Source organism: Crocodylus porosus, unplaced genomic scaffold (assembly GCF_001723895.1).
Source record: "Crocodylus porosus isolate Cpor-Errol unplaced genomic scaffold, CroPor_comp1, whole genome shotgun sequence".
NCBI lineage: Eukaryota > Metazoa > Chordata > Crocodylia > Crocodylidae > Crocodylus > Crocodylus porosus.
In genome coordinates, this window is record NW_017728947.1 from 78,131,683 (window position 1) to 78,156,421 (window position 24,739).

The following is a 24,739-nucleotide window of genomic DNA, read 5'->3' on the forward strand; positions in this document are numbered from 1 at the left end:
CCAGGGTGTGCAGTACAGCAGGGGGGAGAGGAAGGCATGCACAATGCAGGGGGGCAGGTGCTGAGCACATGGAGTGATGGGGGTGGGGAGATATGATTTCTGCTAGTCCAGTTCACAGGGTGTGCAGCCCCTGGCTACTTAGAAGTTGGACAGCCCTGGTCTAGGGCTGTGAGTTGGAAACTGGCATGGTCTGATCCACCTGTTCTTAGCTCAGGCTTAACATGTCCAGTCTTCCAAAAAAGTCTTCAGAACTACTTCTGATCTGCTTTTCCAGTTGCTTTGAACTGAACTGAACTCAACTAGAGTTAGACTTCAGTTCAGTTGATCTGTCTGAGCTGAGTTGTACCAGACATACTGTCTGTACAGGGGCCTTCACATGGTGGACTCAGAACCTGCAGGCTCTAAAGCTTGTCCATACTATGTTGGTTTAATCTGCCTGAAAGATGGACAAAGCAGGTGTCTCTTCTGTTTGTGGGAATCTTATGTCGTGAGCGGACACTTGATCTGCTTATCATTTTCTACAAGAATGTGTAAGTTGCCAGATACAGGAATACAGCTCCAGCTGCTGGAACAGCCTATTGTGATCTTGTCAGACTCTGAAGAGATGAACCCTGGAGTTCTGCTGGGAGACATGCAAGTTTCATCCAAGGCCTCTTCTAGTAGACAAAGACCACCAAATGCCAGCCTAGAGAAGATGAAACTGAGAGAAGACCGCATGACCAAAGTACTGGTACTGACAACTGGCACCAAGCCCATCTTCATCATCATTTGGAGCTATGTCACTGTTGTGGAAGTCCAGCACATGAGAGAGTGGTCCAAAATTCTAGGTGGATCTTAATATTTTCCTATAAGGGACAATACATTGAAGCCTCTTGTGATAAATCAACCAAGCCATGCGTGGTGTCAAAGGAGACCCTGCTGGGGAGAAGGAGCTTCTTATAATGCAGCAGCCTCTTATAGCACTGACTCTAGCTTCAATGATGTATCCATCATTGTAATTGGTCACAGTGGAGGACAAGCCCAAGGAGAACTGAGGTCATCATTGGTGCTAAGACAGGTACAGACTTTGGCACTGGAAGTGCAATATTCTTTAGTGTTAGCTCTGGAGGAGATGTATTCCTCCCCTCCATAGGCGACACGGAGGAGGGCATTGCGGGGTACATGCCTCCCCTGAGAGTGAGCACTCTGGCTAGTAGGGGGTCACGGAGAGCGCTTGTGCTCCCCTGAAATTGTCTCCGCTGGTGGGACGTCAGAGGCGGAAGTGCTGGTGGTGGAAGTCCTGGAATTTCTGCCAGGGAGATGGCTCCTTAGGTTCTGGCTGTTGGGGATTCCCCCCGCAGTGGTTGCTGTGATTGGATGCTGGGAACCCCCTCTTCCGCCCGGCTGTGTTCCACTAGTGGCCCCGCAGACTCAGGAGGCTCCATTTGCCCATGCTCCCCTCTATCTGCAGCTTATATGTTCTCCTCTTCACTCCTTTGAGGTCAGTGATTAAAGTTGTGGAGAGAACTGCTGTCCTACTATACAGGCCTCAGTCACTACCAGCTCATAAGGAATGACACGGGACTAGCAAGTACCAACAAACTAGCCATATTTCTAGCTCTGTTGTGAGTCCAGAGGCTTAATCCAGCATTTGAGAAGCTGGTCCCACTGCTTCTGAGACAGGAAAGGGTAATTCTCTCCATCAGCATCCCCATGTAGATCACCAGGCTAGGGACAGAAGTTACACATAAACTAGTTTAACTGATCAGAGACTGGTTTAAACCTGTAACAGAACAGAAGCTCAGTGCACATAAACCAGTTTCAAAATGGTTGAAATGGGTTTAAAATAAACCTGGTTGAATGTAATATCAGACTTAACTGATTTAGGTCAAACCAGTTTATGAAACTTCTGTCCCAGACCCATTCCCCGTTCAGGTTAAATCAGAGTCTCCCAGCATCCCAGCATCCCAGCATTTTGCAGTCCTGGGTTGGGCTGTGCTGTCTGCTCCAGAGAGCAGGGCTGGTCCTGCCCCTCTGCTCCCCAGGTGGAGCAGTGAGGGCTGGTTCACTAGCCCCTACAGGCAAACCCCAGCTGGGGCCTGGGGCCAAGGAGAAGGGTTACATTTCCCTTTCCCCAAGTACAGAGCTGCCCTGCCTTGCTAAACTTACTGCTGGCTGAGACTGTGGACTACAAATCCCAGAGGCACCTGGAAGCAGGAAAAGGAAGTGATGAGCAACCCTGCAGAGTTCTTCTGCTGTGATTGTGGAGTGCAAGTCCCAGAGACCTGGGGGACAGCACGAAGAGGAAGCAAACACACAGCCCATACCAGAGAACCATGCTCTAGCACCCCCCTGGCTTCTGGCCTGAGCTACTGCATGCTTAAACTAACCTGCAAAGACTGAATCCGTTCAGCCTCAGGCTTTTTGACTGTCTGTACTTTGCCTCAGTGCCCAGAGTACCTGGAATAGCTAACTCTCCACAGCAGCATGAATGTTCACCAAATGCCTGGCAGTTGCAGCAGTGGATTTAAGGAGACCTGGTTTTGGACTGGCTGATCAGAGGCAGATCCCCAGAGCCCACATTTACATCATCTCGTGACTAGGACAGCTTATGAACTACACAACAATACCTATCACTCTATCACAGATTACAACATTCATAGGAGCTGTCATCAAACCTGATTGGGAAAGGCCTACATCCCAGAACACAGTGCTTGTCTTTCCAGTGGGTGACAGATGACCTAAGATAAATCCCACAGTGTTGATGCAAATATTTATGGGAATCTTAGGCCGCATGCTGGTTTTTGTATTGGTATGTGAATATATAATGCCACTTGCCAGATTTTAAATGTGGCTGAGGCTGGTGTACATCCCATTTAGGCTTCACATACGTAAGAGAATCACAGTCCTGCCTTAAGCCCTGTTTGGTTACTGGACCTAGTGAATGTGAGGAAAGAGATACCGTTCTTGGCATACTCATTGGTGATGCTCATCACTGATACTTCAAGGACAAGGCAGGGTACTTGTTTGAACCATCTGCACATGCAATTGATGTTTTCTTAAGAGGACATGAAATCCTTGAATGGAGGGTCATGTGACTGGCCTGCAATGTAGTTCCTCCTGCTTAGCTTGGAAGAGGAAGTCCCGGCAGACAGTATGTCTGCAGTGCACAGTACTTGATTATTTCCTGTCTGCCAGAAGGTTCAGGCTCTGTATATGGTGCTGTTAGCGTGGGGTGAGCCTGATAGCTCTACACATCCGTGGGTCAGCAACAACCTGGCAGATTTCTATAGTAGGCACACGGTAGCCGACAATGAGTAGTTGCTATAGAAATCTTCCATAGACTCCCTGTCTTGTTAATTAGGGACATCCAAGATAGATGCTTTTGTCTTGGTAGAAAGCACCAAGGCCGCATCCAGATGAGCATGCACATGTGATCTGTGGCACTGCAGACCCATCTGTGTGGCGCTGCATACTGCATACACTGCACATGTAGGTGTTCCCCGTACTGCTAATATGCAGCCTGGGGGTGGGGGAGGGGAGTTGACCCTGGGAGATCCCAGTATCAAAAAACCCCTCACCTTAAAAAAAGCAGGGCAGTTCACACCACTCAAAACCAGAGCCAGGCTGTGTAGAGCCATGTTCTGGCTGCTGGCCAGGCTCCCTGCTGCAGGATATCTGTGGCTGCAGCCCCTGGAGGCCCCCAGGACCCCAAGTAGGGCTTCTAGGGCCAGCCCAGGTGATGGTTCCAGCCTCCCCTCACCCAGGGTAACGTGCCGTCTGCCCAAACACACGTTTATGGGGGTTCCCTGGGGACAAGTAGCAGCAGCACATATTGTGTTGCTGCTGTTTGTCCTTGCAGAAACACATATTCCCACCCATGGGGATGCTCCCCAACAGCTCATACTTCTACTCCAAAGGGAGGTAGATCCTGGCCCTTGAACTACTATTGGGTTGCTCAGTACATCATCAAGGCATTTTTCTCATGGTTGTTGCATCAGCACAGAGAATCAGGGAGCTGCACACCTTCAGGGCCAGGACATCTTTTGCATTGTTCCATAGAAAGTAGGTGGTACTGACATGACTTCCCACGCTCATCCCTAAAATGTTCTCAGAATTCCACACAACTTGACCTTGCCAGTTGTTTTCCCAAAGCTGCATTTAACCCCATGAGAATTGTAACCACATGCTTATGCCCAACATTTGCCCTATTACCTTTATCAAGCCAAACCTTTTTGGCTGTCTCTCCATCACCTCATGGCCAAGTCAGGCTCACTTCAAGCCAGTCTCTGTCATCTTAGTGAAGCTCTACATGGGTCACATGGTGCATTTCCATCTGCTTTCAAATGTCTGGTAAACTTTTTCTTCTGAACATCAAGGCACTCTTTATCAGTGCAAAGGCAGCCACTTCTGCTTGCCTCAGGAATGTGCCAGTCTGAGATGGGCAACCTGGAATAACCCACTGATTTTTGTTGCACACTGTGCCTTGACAAGGCAGCCAGTTGGGTGCCAAGTTAAGGAGGGGAATACATCAGTCACTGTCTGAGATTGCTGACGTGCCATGCTCACACTGTCCTGAGTGCACTGCTTGCCATTTGACTAGAGTGGGATCCACATCGATGTACTCAAGAAAGTGAGAAGTTACTTACTCTGCAGTAGCCGTTGTTCTTCAGGATGGAGTCAGTGTTGATTTCATTGTCTACTGTCCTTCTCTGCAGCAACGCAGGGCTTTAATTGTAAAGGACCTGAGGGGGATCATCATTGTCCTGCACATTATGGCCTGATATGGCATGAAGAGCCCCATGGCTTTTTATAAAACCTCTTGTCTTGTCTGTATGAGGCACATGCACCTCTACAGATGGATCTAGGCTGACAACAACTTTTCAAACAACCAAAGTTACTCTAGGTAACAGTCAAGCAGCCATCATAAGCTTTTCTCATTCTTCCCCACCAGCATGCTGTGGTACTGTTGTGGAGGGATCATATCTAGGAACGAGAAGCCAGTTTATTCTTCATGTCCATTCAACTTTTTGGCCTCTTTGCTTAGGATTTTAGTGAGGGAGCAGCTTGTGCCATTGTTTCTCCATCAGGAACTGTGGCCTCTGTGTTTGTATAGTGCTCAGCATATTGTGTGAACTACATCACAACAGGTTATTGTGATGATGTATTTTCTTGTTATGGGCATCAGTTTGCTAGTGTATGGACTAAGAACCCATCAACTCATTTCACGTAGGTCACTGAATGACTGCCAAATAATAATGACTTTCAGTCTCTATTGACATGCAGTAGATTTGACCTGGTGGCCTGAAAATGAAAGGCTACATATTGCATCAGCGATCTCTTTTATGAAATAGACCCTTAAAAGTCAGTATGCAAGCAATTTTTACTGCACCTTCTGAAAGCTTTGATAATGGAAACCGTAGTAGACAACATCCAAACATTTTGCCATAAAAGAAAACTCAGGTTTATTTTCTACATCTTTTCTTGCTGTTTCCCATTGTTCTGAATATGGGCTCATTCATATAATTTTTATTTATATTCACTTTTAACAGAGATAAAAAATGTGTTGCGTACTTTACAGAACAAAGAATTTTGCATCCCCAGTGAGCAGACAGTCCTCAGAGCTTGATCCGGGGAAGCCCCAATTGACCTCAGAGGGCATTGTTTCATGTCCTTAGTTCTGATCATGCAGAGTTGGATCTGTGTCTGCTTGGATCTGATTGTAGCATCAGGGGCTAAATTTAGATATCCTTATCAGAAAATTCAGAAAGGTTTGAAAGCAGAAAAATTTAGCTGCTTCCGATCATTATAGTCTATATTCACTTAAGTCAGCAGTTGTTCTTTTCAGAGCACCAGCTTCTAAGAGTAAACAAACACTTCCAGCATAACATTCCAGTATTTCTTATTTAATTTAAATGCGTATTTGTGGCTTCAGATACAACAATAATTACAACAAGCAAAAATAGTAACTTTGGAAAAGTGTGTGAGGGTTGGGGAGAGACAGACAATATATATTTATTATGATTATTCATCCTGTTTCTAGAGTAGGTAACTGTAAGTTTAGGAAGGCTACACTGTGTTTTTTCATACATAGCAAATAGCTTGAGTCCCTGCTGCATGTGCAAACGGGAATGCAACCCTTACTGTGAAGTTGCATCAAGTGTTTCTGAGTAGTTGATGTTCATCTATGCTGAGCCCTGAGGCAAGCGGGCTACATTACCAATACCAAGCCAATTTCATGACCTGAGTTTTTATTTTCTTATCAGTAAATGGTGTGGAGCTGGGTTCTAATTTGCTGGGCTGAGAAACTGTGTGTGTGTAGCAGGAGGGCTATGAGCAGTGCTGGCCAAAGGTCAGTCTAAGCCCACATCTTACTACATACTACATGTGTGCCATGGTTGTCTCTTCTCATAGGTCTTTCCCTTAGAACGAAGTTACAAAACCACAAGGTGATTATCTCTTAGGAAAGAAACTATTTTAATTTGATTCATCAGAAGTAAATAGGTATAATAATTTTGGGGGAGGGTGTAGGAGTTTTCTTCGTTTGTATCTGAGGTAGTTAATGGGCTAAATGTATGCCATGGAGGCCAGATAATGGTGGGAACCTTAGGGACAGCTGTAATGACATCATTATGAGTTGGAGGTGATGACAATGGTGATGAAAATAATAGCACAGTAACAAAATGATACTTCATCACTTATGAGATCTCACTTATTGGCTAAGGTGCCCCTCTCCCTGGGGATGGTTGTAGGCCCTGCAGGTAGATGTTTGCATAAAGAAAGAGTAAGTGCCATGGCGAAATGGGTGAAGAATGCCTCTTTCCCCCCACAGTGTACAGCCACCCTCTGCTGAAACTGCTTCAGCTTCATTCAGTGCTTTCATATTAGTGGCTAGGCCCCTGTGGGATTGGACCTTCCTCCCCATCATGATTCAGCACCCTGGTCCCTTCCTGAGCTGGAAAGTGCTCAGGTGGCATAAGTCACAGAGCAGCAAAATGAAAAATCTTTCTCTCATGTAAAATAAGGCTGGCAACAGAGGTGAGGGTGGCAGTCTTTCAATCTTCTCTATCACCCCCCTGCTTCCCATTGCTTCCTGAGCAGGCAGGACAGGAACACACAGCAATGAAAGGAAGAGTCATCTGGTGGGATTGTTGGGATCCCTCCACCCCTGCAGCTAGCCACAGATCTTTGCAGCAACAGCTGTGCTTCTCCAGATTACTCTAGGGGGAATATTAGCATCCTCTAATAACTCCATCAGACTTACTGAGGGATTTATTTTATTAATTTGAAGGCTGGGTACAGCAAATAGATTAGAGTCCCGGCCGATTTCTAGGCTTTAGCAGCCCTTTCTTTGCTTAATTATCACTTCTTCCATCTCTCTAACTCTTTCCATGTTAACACCGTGTTTTCTTTGTATTGCAATTTACTGAGCACTGTATGGAACATATACAAGACCAACAACATTGGCTTCCTCAGGATCTAAGAACCGCTTCAGATTTTGCCCCTACTCATTTTCAGATATTAGTCACCCTTCTCCAACTCATAATAGCAAGAACAACAAAGCACATCTGTATTTTTCCCCCGGGCGAGAGGAGCGGAGAAGGCACCAGGAATGACAAGTGTCAGTCAACTATACATTTAGTCCCTTAAAAGGTATCATAAAAAAACCCTTGCCTCTTATACATTTTCTGTATCATCATATCTACAGCACTTTGCATCTACTATTCAGTCAGTTGGTGCATTGAGGGAAGGTGTTCAGATACCATGATCATGGTGTGATATGAAAACATGAATAGGAAGGTCCTTGATCCCTAATATCTTATACTGTTGGGGCTCAGTTCTGCCGGGTTAAAGAGAGGCTGATGGTGCTCAGCTCTTGACAGGCCCTAAACAGGAGAAGTAATACCATTCTTATACCTGGAGTACATTGGGTAGAGGTCTAGTCTTTGTGTTTGTATCAGCATGACAGACAATGCAGATCATAGGAAACACCATGGGCCAAATATTCTGGATACAGCAGAAAGGTAAAGGAGGCCACAGCTAAATCAGCTTTAGCTTCTTGATATTTGGGCTAGTTCACTTTAGAGAAGGCATGGAGCTTCTCTAATATATGCCATTTGGAAATGACCACAGTAGAAAAATCTGCTAGTTGGGGGTTATTACCTTCCCTCCACACATGGTCCTTCCAGCCCTGTATGCTTCCAGCACACCTGCTTTTCTGGGGATGAAAAGAGGTGTTGAGGTTGGGGTAAGAGCTGGTGTTGTTAGCTAAGGACCTCTTGGTATGGGAGAATGTTTTGGGTGATCTACCCAGTTTCTGCCTCGTTCCACTGATGGGATGATGCAGAAGGACCTAATCTCTGGAGAGAAATTGGCCTCTATTTCTCTAACACCTGTTTTGTGATTTGCCTCAGGCTTACAAGAGCCTAGGGTGAGGAGTAGCCATTGACCTGTCATACCAATTGGTTTAACATTGTTAGAGTCAGGGCTAGAGAGAAGACTGGCCTTTTGGAAAGCCAATTTCAGCTGTAGGCATACAGTGGTGGTACAGCTATTTGTAAGAACTTAAAGTTTAGCTCCAATTATTTATTGAAGAGCTTGGTGGAAGGCTGTCCTGAGGAGGTAGCTGAATGAAGGGTGGGAGAGACTGGTGTTTCCAGGAACAGGAGGTTGCATGGGAGAAAATGAATGGGAGATGTTAACGAAGTGGCACAGACAAAGAAGAAGGGTATAGACCTGAAGATTTTAGAAGGCTCTAGTTTCCTGTTCCATCCAAACTGGGATTCACTGGGGGGAAGATGAAAACATCTCTTTCTCCCAACTACTAGAGACCATCCATCAAACCCAAACCTATCTTCTTTTAGGCTCTGCTTTGCCTACAGCATATGAAAGTTTTGGTAAGAATAGTCCCAGCAGTGTGAATGTTACCTCAGCTGAAATACTTCAGATATTGGTGTAATGTGATGCAGTCTCTTCCCCCGCCTTTAGTTAGGTGGCTTTTGGAAATGTGGCAGAGGGTGTGTGTTACTTCTAGCAAATGTGATGAACACCTTGTTTGGAGAGGTATGCTTGGATGTAGGATTGGATGGCAAATAGCAGCGTCTATGGAGAGGACTTTTTGAGGGGACATTTCTGTGGTGCCCGTTACCATAGTATTCAAGCCATTTTATGAGTTACTCCCCTTTTCTTGTGATATAACATCTGAGCTATGCTTAGAGAATTCCCTTTTCATAGGGGCTATAGCTTACCATGGTTTTGCATCCAGAACTCTCAGTACCCACTTGGATTTAGGGTAGTGGACGGCCCTGATGAGGTCTTATATGTGCTTAGGGATAAGAACCAAAGGAAAAGAGGAGTTGGTGTCTAAATTTAAGCTCAGTAAACCACAGAGCAATTGCCAGCTTAAAATGGACAGGGATACTGCTAGGCTGACTTGTCCAGAGACTACCTGTGTTTCAAATTTGATGTCTGACAAGAAAACACAGATTTATTCCAATTCCTTCAGTGGCCAGGCTGACTTGGGTTGTTCTGTAAGTTCCTTGCTGATGGACAGGCTTACTGATGTGTTTGCACCTGTACTTTAATATCCTCGTTGCATGGACTGACCAATGTAAACGACCCGAGGCTGAAGCTGAAACTGAAATCTGGTCTTGTTGCCACATCCTTCAATGCCACTGCTTGGCAGTGGCACCCAATCCTCCTAGCTGGAACTAGTGATGTGGTCTTTAATAAGTAGAGCCTGGCGGTGCGCAGCTGGCTGTGCAGAGAGTTGAGGAGGAAATCAGTGAAATGGTAGGAGGGTCAAGTATCCATTTCTCTGGGTATCCAGTGGCATCTAAAAAAACAAAACAAAAACAGAAGCCAGCTTTATCCTGCTTTGGTCAGTTGATGGACACAGGAGGTTTAAGTGCAGCTCAGCAGCTTGTCTGGAGGGCACCAAGTAATTAAATTTCACTCGTTGAGATTGGATTTTTGTTACTCGTGTGCTACAGGACAATCGGTTTTCTTCCAGCCCCATGGCCAGAGTTCTAGAGTGTGTGTGTGTCTGTGCATGTTTGTCAGAGTGAGCTGTAGAGGGTGACAATTCCTCCAGTTTCCTTTAAAAAGCCATGAAATCAGTGAGCAGCTTTATCTAATAATAGTAATGATAGAGAGTTAATTAAATAGATTATTGCAAATTCACTTTCTCTAAGGTTTTTTCCCTCCTGCTTTTACTGTTACTTGGGTTAAAGGGTTCTACACGTTGTTTCTTGAAAGCAGGAGGTATGGTTAATCCCTTTAAGCCACATTATTGTGAAAACTCTCTTGAAGGCCCAGGAAGTCATAATGAATTTATTGCTACATAGAGATGTCACAGTTGCTAGTTATAGCATGTACCATACTTATATGGGCAACTTAATTGCTGGCAAGGAAAAAGTTCAGGTCTTTACTATTTGAGATGAAGGAAAATCTACTTTCTCTAAAATGGTTAGGATTTACAGCAGTGACTCTCAACCATGGTGCCACAGCACCCTGGGGTGCCTTGAAATCCTTTTAAGAGTACCACGGGGTGCCCATGCAGTGTTAGCACTTTTAAGTGTGCAAGAATGATTCACAAGATAAATCCAGAGATTTCCAATGGCAGACAAGTGTCAATGTGATATCTTTTATTAGACCATCTAAATAGTTGGAAAAATTGTTCTTTATAAGCTTTTGGGTACAAATGCCCTTCTTCAGGGAAAGGGAGGTGACTCTCCCTCTGCCTGAAAAAGAGTGTTTGTACCTGAAAGCTTGCAAAGAACAATTTTCCCACTAATTAGTTGATCTAATAAAAGATATCACATTGATCCAAAGAACCTTGTCTGCCTATGTCCTTAGACCAACATGGGTATAACTAACACTCCCAAGATTTCACATGGGAATTCTGAGTGTTAAAAACACTCTGACTTTTGGTCGTATGGAGTTTTTTTTTGTTTGCAAAAGTATTGCTCTCTTACTTTTCTGTAGTCAAAGAACAAATGAAAATTAAGAGCTGGCATTGTCTGAGGGGTGCCTTGAGTTTAATGAGGGGTACCTTGAGTCTGGAAAGGTTGAAAACTACTGATTTATGGCCTCACTCCAACCCTACAGAGTGACATGCTTACACAAGAATAAGCAGGTTTAATACTCTTCTCAGCAGAGGGCACTGTCATGAATGATACATTCAGACTGCTCAGCACCTTAAATTAAAGGTGATGGAAGCAGAAGAAGGGTGGGAAAGAGCAATGCACATCAGACCTCATTCAGATGAAATTTAAATCTATGTTGCTGACTGCCAGCCGTCATTAAAAATCCCACCTCACTTTTAGCAAAGGCAGATGAAGCTAATCTCAGAGTCAAGACAAATTACAGAAGGGTTCCATTCTGCCTTTCTAAATTGCCCTTACTCATCTAGCTGTATAAAATATACTTCATATCCCAAATTATTGTGTAGCATTGCTGCAAACTGTTAAACTGTTGCTGTGTTGCACCTCAGCCCCTGCTCCATTTCAGTACTTGATGAGTGATTCTTATAATCACAATGAATAAAGTGCTTTGGGAGCCCAATTATTAACTATTTGCCCAGGCCTGTAAATGTATGCAGTGCTATAAAATGTCCAAGTGCGTAGCTACTCCCAAGACATTAAAGCCTAAGAGATCCTTCCTGATGAAAGACAAAACAGAAATATTATCAATTCTAATCAATGTACTTTGTATGTATGTTACCACTTTTTCCTGGGTAGCATCAGGACTGTACAACACTGATGGGAGAAAAAAGTGCTTCATTAGCTCAGTTATTAAGGACCTGGGTATTTGAAATGAGAGGATAAATCTATGTATGCTGTAATCATGAAGTTCCCAGTGACTGTGGCATTCAGCATAGTAACAGCCATCGTATTCCCTGGTAGCATTGGCAAATTTATCCTAGTTGAACTCCATTGAAATCAATGGAAAAGCACTAGAGGTAAATATGGTCCTGATGTTTGGGGAGGAGATACTGAACAAACATACGGAATGAAATCTTGACCCTGTTGAAGTCAATGGAAAAAATCCTTTTGCCTTAATGGAGCCAAAATGTCAATGTAAGCAACATGGATTTTCTATTGTGGGCACAGACAACAATCCCAAGATTTTTGGCCTGAGAGCTCAGAATAAATGCTGTCGCAGAGCTCAGCTAAACACAGACTGAACCCATTTGTGGATATTTAAATACTAACTTTCATCAGTGACCCATAGTTGGATTTGAACTGTGAGGAGTAATGTGAGAGATCTATGCTACTTTGCAACCTTTCTTCCCACTGCATCAGTAATGTTGCCCAATGTGTTAGGACAGAAAGGGAACAACCTGTCAGGTCCACTTGGACATGCAGGGTTAAGGTGGCAGCATGATATTGCCCATATTAGAGCCTTGGGTCTAACACCTTGACACAGAAAAAGTGCGACTTCAGTCATCTAAATTTTCGGTTTGTCCTTCTAATCCAAAATATGCATCAGTAGCAAGTTAAAAGGAAATGCACCCACTTCTGAATTGCCAGTATCACCTTCTGCAACACCCTGGAGATTCCTTGATGATGGCTTAGCCTAGACCTGCTTAGCATATATCTTTTCAAGTCACATCCCAGGCAGCTGTCACTGCATCAGTCTAGTCCCTTGATTGATATACTTTCATCTATATCTTAGCAGGGGGGCAGTCAGCCAATCAGATTGCGTAACTGAAAGTACTGACCAGGTGAGCCTCGGGCACTGGAATTATGTCTATATATTTCCACTATGTTTGCAGTGCGTCGAGGGGCAAGGCAGGTTTCAGTCTTATTTTTTTAATGAGTACGGAGTAATTATTCTTCAGAATACACTTATTTTATGCCTGAATTTAGGATCTCTTTTTGGTAGGCATCACCTTGAACAATTTCCTTCTTTGTTTCACAACCTCTGCTCTCTTCCCCCGCATAATACTTGAATTGCTCCCCAAACCTCTCCACTGGTTGTAATACAAAGCCAGAGTAATCTGAGAACCCTGTAGGTGTACGTTGGAGGGCTCAGGTGATTTGTAATATGAGACAGACGCATTCAATTTTAAGTCACTTGTTCCCATTCAGCCCAAGTTGTTCCCTTCTGATGGCTGTTTGGTGACTTGTGTGAAATGAGTCGATGGGTCTCAATCTAGCTGTGAGAAGACAGGTGTCTGCAGCACGTCAGAAAAGACAAGGACTGTATGAGCCATGGCAACAGGACTTCCTCTTCTGAAATGGGTCCCTCTGACTCAGGGTTGAGGTCTGCTGGCAGCGCTGGTGTATCTGGAAGCCCAGTTAGGCTGCTTTCTAATTTGTACCTGTTCTTTGCTCTCCACAGCTCTCAAATCTGCATCATTCACTGGTGCTAAATTTCATATAAAAAAAATATAAAATACCTCAGACATTCTGACTGCAGACACTAGTATAACAGAATTGGCTTTATTCCTCCCTATCCCCTTCATCCTCCTATTTCCTTTCTTGCCCCACCCAGATGGCTGGGGCTGCACCTGACAAAGGCAGCAACCCCGCTGGTCTGTCTTTCAACTGAGCTATTAGCATCAAAGAACAAAAGCAAACAGCACCGGCTTGCAGCTCAGCCATCTACAAAGGCGCAATTAATGGGCCCTTGTGTACAGGATCAAGCAAACCCTGCCTGGACTTTTGTTGACAGACAAACCTTCTTTTGTTTGAAGTGCCCTGAACCAGAGGAAATGGATAAACCTCCAGCCACATGGGACAGAGTCCTGTGGTCACTGGGCTTTTCTGTTGTGGGCTCTGTCTTTTCCATTTTCAATGGGACAGGGCTTTGCCTCCTTGCTCTCAGTGGTAGGAGACATGGGTGAGGGGAAGACAAGCTTGTGTTGAAGAAGGAGGGAGAAGTGAAAGTACTGTTCTTTTAAAACCAAATGAAATAAAAAGGTCTTTAAGACACGGCCTGTCACACATTAGATATCAAAATGGACATAGGTCCTTAAGCTTGGGTCTTATTCCACATGGCTTCAGTCCCAGAAAAACTGTTAACGTGACTATGTTTGTAATATGCCATCATCTTTGCTTTAAGAGTAAGTCATGAAAATCAGTAGCAGGGAGGCCCATTTGCCTTTTGTGTTAATGTGTTTTCAGGGACTCAAGCAGAATGGAGTAGGACCACACTGTCAGGGTGAAGTTACATGTTACATTTACTAAACCTGTGGAACATTAAGCACTCTTTAAGTTAGCACATGCTGTTAGTCACATGTTATTATTTCTTGCCTGCACAACTCTGATTTGCCACTAGAGGGTTAGCGAGCAGGGGCATTGCTAGGGGCTGGGATACCTGGGAGGAGCGCAGGGCTGGGAGCAATGCATCATGGGATGCTGGAGAACAGTAAATTGCTCATTTTATCTCCATAAAGCAAATTTAACTTACTTGAAGAAATAGGTAGCACAGGTCCAGAGTTAACTCTTGCCTGAAGTGGCATAACCTTGAGATACTCAAAGGGTATTTAGCATGAATGAATGAGCTTCACCATGCAGACTGCTGGGTTTTAAGTGCTTAGTGTGGTCTGAGTGTAAGGTGTACATTTCTCCCTTGGCCACTTAGAGGCCAAAAGGTAAAACAGGATCTGGCCCTTGGCCTCTAGGTTCTGAGCACAATGACAGAATGTCTCAAAGTGAGAAGGACACAAGATGATGCAAAACAATTCTTAAAATGTCATCTTCACCTTCGTCCCTTCTTCCTGACACTGAAGGGCCTCTTCCAAATGCTGAGCCACATGCAGTATGAGGCAGTCCTTGGGTGCTGAGCTTAATTTCCTGGCTTATTACTAGTGAGTCCCCTTGTTGAAGATTGTCTACTTTGCAGATATGAGCTGTACAGCAGCAATTCTAATTATATATCACAACTGAGCTGCACAGTCATTGGTGTGGTATCACAGGGTTTCTTGTGAGGGCTGGCAGGCTGCATGTGAACATCTTTCGTTTTTACATAGAAAGTAACTGTTTTACACATTTTAAAACTAAATAAAATAACTTATGTAAAATAAAATCTAAGCAGTTTCACTGATTAAAAACTAGCATTTGCCAATAAATACCACATGGGGGGGTGTCTGCAACACTCTCCCTTTGCAGTTAGAATAGGAAATTCCTCTAGTGACTGTGGGGTGCTACCAAATCAATATTACAGAGGTCTTGCTGTGGAGTAAATGTTTGAATTTTTAATGCATCTTCTCTCTGTGGAATGATAAGGCCTTTCTAAAATGCTGGCCAGGAATGAGGGTTCGGGGAGGAAATAGGTTAGGTAGGAGGACAAGCCCTAGGCAAGCAGCACTGGTAAACCAATGTGTAACTTGTGATTCGTAAACCAAGGTCCCCTTGCTGACTGCTCCTTCTGATCACATTTGTAGCTTGATGTATTTGGAGACCACACTTTGGTGATGCTCATTGCTCCCTGTGTTCGCAGCTTCATGTCCTGTTTAATTAATATGCAGTTAAATAAGCACTGTTCCAAAAAGTGGCAATCAGCCTAGTGCCCCTTCTCTTTTTACTTCATATGTTTTATTCTTGTTCTCTTTTCCAATCCCATACTCCACTTAGGCCCATACACAGAATCTGGTAATATCAAACTTGGAGAACCCAACCAAAATTGAGCTCACAGATGCCATTCTCAGGACAGTACAATGTTGGCTATAACAAAATCTGCTGCCATGTTAGCCAGTCCTTGTGGCTGTTCATGTATTTGAACAGCTGGTTTGGGATGAAGTTCATGAGAGGAAGAGAACTTGGAACTGGATTTTTGTGCCTGCCTGAAATGAACTCATGATGCAGCTCTTGAATCATCAGCAGTAACTGTGATACCTTACACTACTCTAACCTCTTTCACTCCTGAAAGCTACAGTTATCTTCCTAGATTACCACCGATTCCCTCTCACAATCTCCCAGATCAGATCACCCCAGTGTCTCCTGCAGTACACTCTCCCTGCACTCAGATCAAGGTTCTCTCTGCACGTATGCCCTTGTCTTTGATTTCTCTCCCTGCCACACTCTATGCTCTGTTCCGTACAGGTGACTTTTCCCACTTCTCCCTAGTGACCTTTCAGGACCAACTGTCTCCTCTTGCTTCTCTGTCAACAGCTTAAACTAACTCACCCTTCTATGTTAAAAAGGGCATGTCAAAATACTGGGTCCTGCTTGCGTACTGATGGGTTCAGTTAGGATGTGTAACCTAAGCAATGTAAATGGTTTGATCTGGGTCTGCATTCCTTCCCTTCTTTGTGTTGCCGTCTTTGGATTATTGGCTCTTCAGGCTAGAACAGTTTGATGTGTCTCTCACGTGCCATGTATGGTGATTCTCAAAGGATCCCAAAGACGGTTTGAAATTGCTGAATGAAGAACAATGTCTCCTGGGATCATGTACTGCCTACTAATGAAATCCAGGTACCTTATGGATGGCACATGGCGGTCACAACATTTTGCAACATCCCAACAGTTTAGGAGAGGGGGTGGAGAAAAGAGAATCTGACAGAAAGTGGAGGGTTTGTCTGGGGGAAGAATCAATTATTCAGATTTTGCATTATGCCAAGGCACCCAGCATAGCACACTCCCAGTCCTGTGGGAGAAATGCCGTGGAAGCTTGAACCACCACAGGTGGTTAACATCATATCTGAAAGATGGTCATCCTAGCAGCACAGCTTCTCTATCACCACACAGGCGCCTGGGCTTAGGATATAAATAGACATCTCTTTTTGTGCTACCATAACAACTTTTATGATGGCACAAAGAGAAAGCAAACAGGTGTTCATGCCATTTGTCACACCACAAATGCCAAAATTTGTGGCCCAGAAAAAAGGTGGTAATAGTTTCTGCCTCTTTATTGCAGCAGACATTTGTTAGCTTTATGATGCAAGGGTGCAGGCAGCCTGGAGCTTCCCATGCTCTCCAGCTGCCCCTGGCAGGCACTACTGGGGCTTGTGGGGCCTGATCTTGTGCACCTCAGGAATTTCTACACAGGATTGGGCTCCTCAGGTCCCGGAAGTGACTGTCCAGCTTTCACCTCTTACAGAGATGTGCCCTGGGGAATCTCCAGGGTGCATCTCTGTAAGCAGGGAAAGCTGAAGTTTTCTGCTTGCTGAGATGTATCCTGGGGAATCTTCAGTGAACATCCGTCAGTGGGGAATCCTGGCCTTCCCTGCTTACGGAGATGTGGCCAGAAGTTTCCCCAAGGCACATCTCTGCAAACAGGGAATGTATTGTCCTGTGTTTGGCAGGATCAGGCCCCTGCCCGATGCAGGACAATTGGCAACATGTGTCACCCATTGAAGTGAATCAGTTGTCCTGGGACACATCCTGGAACAACTGATCTGCTTCATTTGGTGACATCTATTTGTACCTTTAGGTACAGGCTTGCAGGGAAGGCTGCCACATGTTGATCATCAGCACTACTTTCTGAAGCACTCTGAATTTCCTTGGAAGAGTCTACTCCCATCCAAATAGTGATTTCAACTCGACCGTGCTTAGCTGAGGAGTTTTAAGAGGTTCACCTTAATAGTTTTATGACAGCAGTAATTGGGTAGAATGGGACTAAACTAGAGATAGTAAAAAAAAAAAAGGGGAAAGAAATTGGAATCTCTTTATTGTTGTGTTCACTGGACTTCATGGGCTCTGTACCAAAGTGGACATTGTGGTTCCTACGGTGTACCTGTGCTGTGATTGATACAACCATTTACAGTTCCCTGTTCCTCTCCTTTTTATTGGACTAATTTGTGGGATTAATGTGATTGATGGGCAGAGTGGTCTTGTGCCATAAGGAGGGACGAATATTGAATGGCATTTGGTCTGAATCCAGCATCTTGGGAAGAGCCAACTTGCTCACACACTGTGCTGTCTGCAATGAAGGACGGTCCCTTGGAACAATGGGCAGGTGGAGTGAAAAGGGACAGGCTTTCTCCTAGGCCTTTGGGACTGTTCAGAGCCCTGCAACTGGTCATAAATTCAAGTGACTTCTCTTCAAGAGGAGCGGGTTCCTTTCCATTTTCTGAAAATTTGTTTGAATTTATGTGAAGTACAAAGCCTGCTGCAGACTCATGGGGTTGGTTGGTTTGTTCGTTTGCATTGTGCTTGAAGAGACACAGAATATTCTAACTAATATTCTTGCAGGAACAAGTGTGGCTTCATTCTATCTGATTCCAGAAGCTCTCTCTCCGGACAGATATGACAGTGGATTTCATTTTTACATGCACAGTGGAGGGGGAGCCAAACCCTTTTCCCTTGCATGGGTGGGCACTTGGCTGTGGATGGATGGCCTTCAAACCTACTTCTGGTTTTGCATGAAATTGATTTCCATGCAAGGATGCTGAGTTGCTGTGTGGTGTTTCTAATGCTTTTCTCTCTTTTCTCTTTTCTTTTTCTCCCTCTTTTTTCCCCTTCCCCCCCTTCTGCTTCCCATGAAAACACCTCAACAGATGTCAATCATATTCCAGGTGAGTGTCATATTTGCTGAGCTAAAAGATCACTGTTTGGGAGGCGGGGGTGCAGTGAGAGTGGGTAGAAATCTGTGACTGTGAAGAGGGAATATTCATAATGGGAACTGGAGGACTGGATTGCAAGGCCTTTAAATCAAGGCACCCTCCATAGCTATTCCATTGTAAGATCCACTTTGGAGGACAAAACGGTGTTGATCAGTTAAAGGGACACTGTCAAGATAAAAAAAAAGTCACATTTCTTTAAAAATATATTGTTGTCCAATCAGAGACTGCTTATTATATTATTGCCATTTTGTACAGTTTGTTGACTGAGTGATTGATTTTTACCTTCATGTGGTTTGGGATTCTGAAATTAGACCAGTTAGTTTCAATTGTCAGTGGGAGTCTGCTCCATGTGTTAGTCCCAGAGCCAAAAGCTGTTATGTGAAGATTACCATTAACATGCACATAGGCTGTTTTTCTTTTTTTCTAAATGAAAACACGGTGGGAACAGTTCTCGTCAGACTGTGGGTTGTAAGCTCCTTTAAAAAAATTAGTAGAAAATTCACTTTGTCTATAATGTGTGAATGAATCAGTTGAAAGAGAAAACGCAGTGTTTAGGGGCTGGGATTTATTTTTTGGTGGGGTTGCCCCATGGAAATGTTCAGCTGCAGAGAACTCCAATTCTCATTTATTTCCCAGCTCACTTGCCTATTGCTGCCAAAGGATATTGATCCAAAGCCTGAAGTGCCTTGCTCCATAGTCCCATTCTGCTGCTACTACAGGCAAGAGCCCTGATTTTGACCTCACACCCAAATGCGCCATTGGTTTACTGGCTTCTGTTTGTGTCAGCAGACTCAAAATGAGAGTCCAGCCCTAGTCTGGCCATTGACTTGAATGGAGCCAGTACCTTGGGTGGCTGCTAAGGGAGTCTGTTCTTTCCAACTAAGCTCCCTTTAACTCATGGTGCCAAGACTGGACCTGAACATTCTTCCTCGTACTCTTTTGTTCTTTTTCAACCATTGAATAATTAGAGTTTGCAGTCACTTTTTCAAGCCAGTTAGTGGCTTGGATAAATTCTGCTGTCTTTTAGCCTTTATAAACCATTCATTAGTACCCTACAGACTACTCTCAATGGTACCCTATTTACTGACAAAAAGCACCCGGTATTTTGCAGATGTCTGTACAAAAAAGGTGTCGTCATACATGGCAAGTGCATATTAGAAGCTTGAAACAAGCCTCATGGCAAATATAGCTCTTTGGCATGCCACAGAATGCATCCACTGATGTTAACAGCCAGTTTCCTCAGCAACCAGGAAAAACAGGAGCTAAGGCTTTATCTGCCCTAGGAAGTCAGGTGTGTTGGGACTTGCATGGAAGGAGTTATAGCCCTCTCCACTGTGTACTGAAGCCATCTGTGCCCATGGCTGTGAAGGAAGATTGAAACTTAGTGACATTGGCTCACTGCAGATTGGCCTTTTCACATACTGGTGATAACATTCTGCACTGCGAATGACTGCTGCCTTGCAAAGCAACAGTTTCCGCTTTGGCTTGAGTAGACTAGAGTACAGCCAGATAGGATAGGTCAAGACAATAGTAACATGGCAACAAGATCAGAGCCACACTGTTACTGCTGTGTGTGGCCTGGAGAACGGAGGAAGTATTCGCACCCACAGGGCAAAGTGCTGTTTACTCTGTAGGTCTCCATGTACTCTTTAATTGGGCTCCCCTGTCCCATAGCCCCCTCTCATTTGTGGATGGTCTCACAATGGGCTCATGCAAGGAGGCATGCATACTCTCCTTCCCCCTGCTCTCATGATCTTAATCCCAGAATTGCTTTTACACACTCTCGCATACATTCTTCTCATCACTCTTTCTAGAAGGCTTGCACATTTGTATTCTCATTCAGATATGTGCCTGGCCCCTATATTTTGAACTCTGGTACATATCTGCTCCCAGATGGGATCATGTGCTTAGAGCTTCTTGAATGAATATTGTAATCTTTGTGGATGTTGTTATTGTTCATGTCATCATGACCCAATAAGAGTCATGGATTGATATACATCCAAGAGTGGATTGATATACATGACTATCTTGAAAAAATGAAGCCCCACACTGCACTAACATTGCTGCTCAGAACTGGGCACCCTTCAAACAGAACAGGTTTCCTTGCACACAATAAGGGAAGATGCAGATCTTTGGTTTCTGTGTGTCTGGCCATGCCTGGAGCTTTCTTACTACTGGATGATCCAGCCAATCAGGATTCAGAGATTGGAGCCCAGGGCCCCTGCCAAGCAGCCATTTTAACCATTCACTGTTTGCAAGACAAATTGGGGATTTTATGAGCTAATGTAACTATTTACCCACAGGCAGCAGAAGGGCTGTAAAGGACCCATTGATTAATTGATTAATTTGACTTGTTGAATAGACTGGCTAGAACTAATTCCCCAGTAAAACAAGATCTTTCTGAATGGCTTCTTGCTGGCTGCAATGAAGTTCATACTTCCTGGACTTCTCTTTAGCAGAGGCCCTACCAGGTGCAGGGAAATCTTACTTAAAGAAAACAGTGACATTGCTTTAAACACGAAATGTGTGTTTTTATAAGGTCTCCTCGCTATGAAGGGGGAGTCCTTTTGGAACAATGGCTAGCTTGACACACTGCACAAGTGAAATGAGTTTGTCAGGTTTTAGCTTGGTTCATAAGTAGGTATTTCATTCAGTTCACCCAAAAAAAGGGTCAGACGCTGGCTCACCTTCACAATGCACTTAGAGATCCTTGGATGAATAGTACGATGTCATGGATGGTGTTATTAGGTTTTGATGGTGTGAACACTAATGGTGACTTGACAGTGCATAGCCGGCTGTCTTGCAAGAATAGGGACCCTGTCTTTCTGTTAGTCTCCTCTGCATTATAGTCATTGCATCCCCTGTACTTCCTGCTTTTTGCCAGTAGTCTGTGAGCCTTGAAAGAATAGAATAAATTGTCAAGAACAGGCTAATTGAAAAGAAGATCTGGCAAGGTGCTTCCTCCTATGAGAATATCTGAAGGATAGATGGGTGTCATGTTTGATTAAGGGGATTGATGTTATTGTGCAGGTTAGATCTGCACCCATTACCTCCTCTTCTTTGGGTGAGAGACTTACTTGGACCTCCCTAGGGAAGATGCTCTGGGCCTGTTTACAGTTTATAGTGACAGCCTTGCAGCCATTTCTCACAGCTTTGCAGCTGATTAGAGTCTGCATTTAAATGAATAAGTGTGACCTTGTGGAAATGCCCTAGGTATTCTGGGTCCTACGAAAGAATCCAGCTTTGCCTGCATGCAGGGAATAACCACCTCTGGAAGGATACAGGAGTCCTTTAACTGGTGCCAGGATACTGCACCCAGTTTCGCTGGAGGGGAACACCATACTGCTAGCACCACTAGCATTTCAATGAGGTTTCAAGCCATTTGAAGTCCCCTGCTCCCAGAAGGGATGGGACAAGGCTACAGCTTTGAAAAAAATATAAATACCTGTACCCCTAAAGCCACTTGTACACTCATTTTCATTTTAAATGCACATACTTCTGTGCACAGCTGTCAGTCATTTCCATATTTGAATGTACACTCTCTTAGGCAGGCTTGCATGCAAATTGTTAGATGCCCTGATACCAAGTTGTACCTGCTTCTTAGCTTCACACCTGGCCACTCACACCACATTGTCTCTGTTGCACATGTGTACATTCACTCTTTGTCAGATGCCTTGATACACACACCTCCTCATTTGCAAGCTCCCAAAACACAATCCTCAGCCACTCACGCTTGCACATTGCCTCTTACCGTGTCTGCAGCATCTTGTATACTCATCTACATATGTTCATATGTTCTTACATCCACTTGCCTATGTAGCATTCCTGTAACAAGGATTTGTGATCTGCAGCATTTATTTCCTATTCTTTTTGTCCTTGACCATGGCCCCCTGACAAGGTGCCACTGAACCTGGCTCTGCCTCTGAAACCACAATCCCCAGATGGTGACAAAGCCTAATTCCCACCCTGGGAACATTTAGAAGAGTGTGGGGAGAGAGCAGAAGAGAGGAAATAGCACAGCTGTTGTGTGTAATTGGACTGGAAGTGGGCCTCAGGCTACAATAACTGTGCTCAGTTCCCAGCCGACTGTAGGGCTGGGCCCTATAAGGAGCCTCTTTGCTACTGTGATTATTCTTGATGAATCAAAGAAGAATTACTCTTCCCTGCACCGTGCTGCATCTTTGCCCAGCTATGAAAAATAGCAGCACCATATACATCAGAGGCTGGGAGCTCAGCTTATCTGTGCAGAACTGGCCTGTCCATCAGAAACCTAGACCTGAAAGGAATATTTCACCCTACAGTACATGGTGTCCTCTCCTTCCAGACTGGAGGTCCCTCTCCCATCAGCATCCCGGCCGTATGTCCTACTGAAAGTAATACACTTGTAGTAATGTCTGGGGTGCATGCATTTTTGAAGATGCCCCAAGATCCTAATGGGGTTGTGTCTTGGTCTTTGGGTCTGAAGAGTTACCACATTTCAAGGTGTTTGGGTATGAGAAAGTCTACACTGAAAGCTAGGGAACCTTTTCATCTTTTTGTCATCAGAGGGAAAGGGTGCTAAGGGGATCTAGGGTGAGAGGCAGAGGAAAAAAAGTTTGCTCCCTGTAAAAGTTCACCCATATAGAAAACAGGGAAAGGAAGAGTGGGGGAGTGGATACCTCCTTCTCTGGGGTACACTTCTCCTACACAGCTGCAGCATTTTAGTAGGATCCCTGATTTAGTTGAACTCTCCATCTGACTCCATTATAAAACAGGTATTTTAACATCCTGAAGCAGTGGAGCTTCCAAAAGTACAGTATCCAGGTGTTATACTCACATCACAGTGGACACCTTTATTGATTGACTGGGTCATAGAGAATGAATGCGTCATTCATAGGGGAGTCCCTTGATGGCGCGTGGCAGGTCTGACAGTGGAGAAGCTTGCCCAGCTGCTGCCCAGGATACACTCTTTTTATACTTTCTTTTTATACTTGCAGTGCTTCCAAGTCCAGGGCTGTCAGATTGGCACTGCCATTAAAAGGTGAAAATTAAGGCCTCTGGCCATAATGTAGCAGTTCCACAGCCGTCCCTTTGTTTCAGCCAATATAAAGGAACCAGCCTCCCACAGTAGCATTGGCCCAATAAAACAGGACAAGCTATAATTAACTGGAACAAAAGGACTCCATCTTCCTTCACTGCTTCAATCATTTGTCACTCAAAGCTGAATTTGTACCCTCCCCCAGTCCTTTATGTTTAGTAGCTTTCCGTTTTTTCCTTGTTTATGTTCTAAGATTGAAAATGTATCTTTTTAGAAAGGTTTCCATCATTACCTCTTCCACCCTGCAAAGTGCCCCTAGTAAGTCCTTAAACAGGAGGGCCACTATTTAATTACATTGTTCTTTCATGTAATTGTGCTCTGAAGATACTTTTAAAAATGTTCTCCTGCTTTCATAAGAGTCCAATGTCAGCCCCTGGCACTTCGTGCAATTAGCACTATTTAATTTCTCTGCTTTGATAGGGAAAGTGGAATGGGGCACTAAGTTTTTTTTTCAATGTAATACTTAGAAAAGTTATTTTGCAATGTCAAAAAAATTAACCTTTCAGAAATGATTGATTCTGAAGCAGGTTTGAAAAATCCACAGTATCCTCAAGCCAAAATAGGAAGTGCCAGTAGCGATAGGCAGAGATCCCTATTAGGACACAATAGAAGCTCAGCTTTTTGGTCAGTATGTCCCAGACCATAGCAATTTTGTCTTCATGTCAAATACAGGCTCCATGCAGGTTGATCTGTGTCAACACACACTCTCTGATGGAAGAAAGTTTAAAGAGGCTTGGGTTCACTGCTTGTTTCAGAGGTATAATTCTTTGCTCTAGAATAGATCATCCATTCAGAAAGATACGGTGGGCTTCCCTCAGGAACAGTGTCCCTTTTCCCCTCAATGTCACTCAGTTCTTGCTTTCAGAAGTAGAGAAACAGTAACTCTTTCAGGTTGGGAATAAGCTTCCTCTGCTAGCTGGTTATTCTATAACTGTGCATTATTGCATTTTTACATACCTCTTTTTTTCTGTAGCATTTCCTACTAGCCCTTGTTGGAGATAGGATAGTGGGCTGTCTCATTCGATTTGTGATGGCAGTGCTGAGATCCAAATACACCGGGGCTTTGGAAAAGTTTGCATTCAGATCCAAATTGTAGCTTAGACATATGTTTGTTCACAAGAAATGAGCGATTCTCTCTGAACTACTGTATTTACTTGAATACAAGATGA

The 24,739-nt window shown here is 44.2% G+C and overlaps 1 protein-coding gene across 8 annotated transcripts in view; it reads left to right on the forward strand.

Annotated features, from left to right (window-relative positions):
* Nucleotides 1–24,739, forward strand: part of NRXN3 (neurexin 3) — a 1,400,777-nt gene that overhangs the window by 84,475 nt on the left and 1,291,563 nt on the right. For all 8 annotated transcript variants that reach the window (XM_019552167.1, XM_019552163.1, XM_019552159.1 and 5 more), the window contains one exon: nt 18,428–18,445. In XM_019552167.1, coding sequence (XP_019407712.1) covers nt 18,428–18,445 — 18 coding nt within the window. The remainder of the gene's footprint in view (nt 1–18,427; nt 18,446–24,739) is intronic.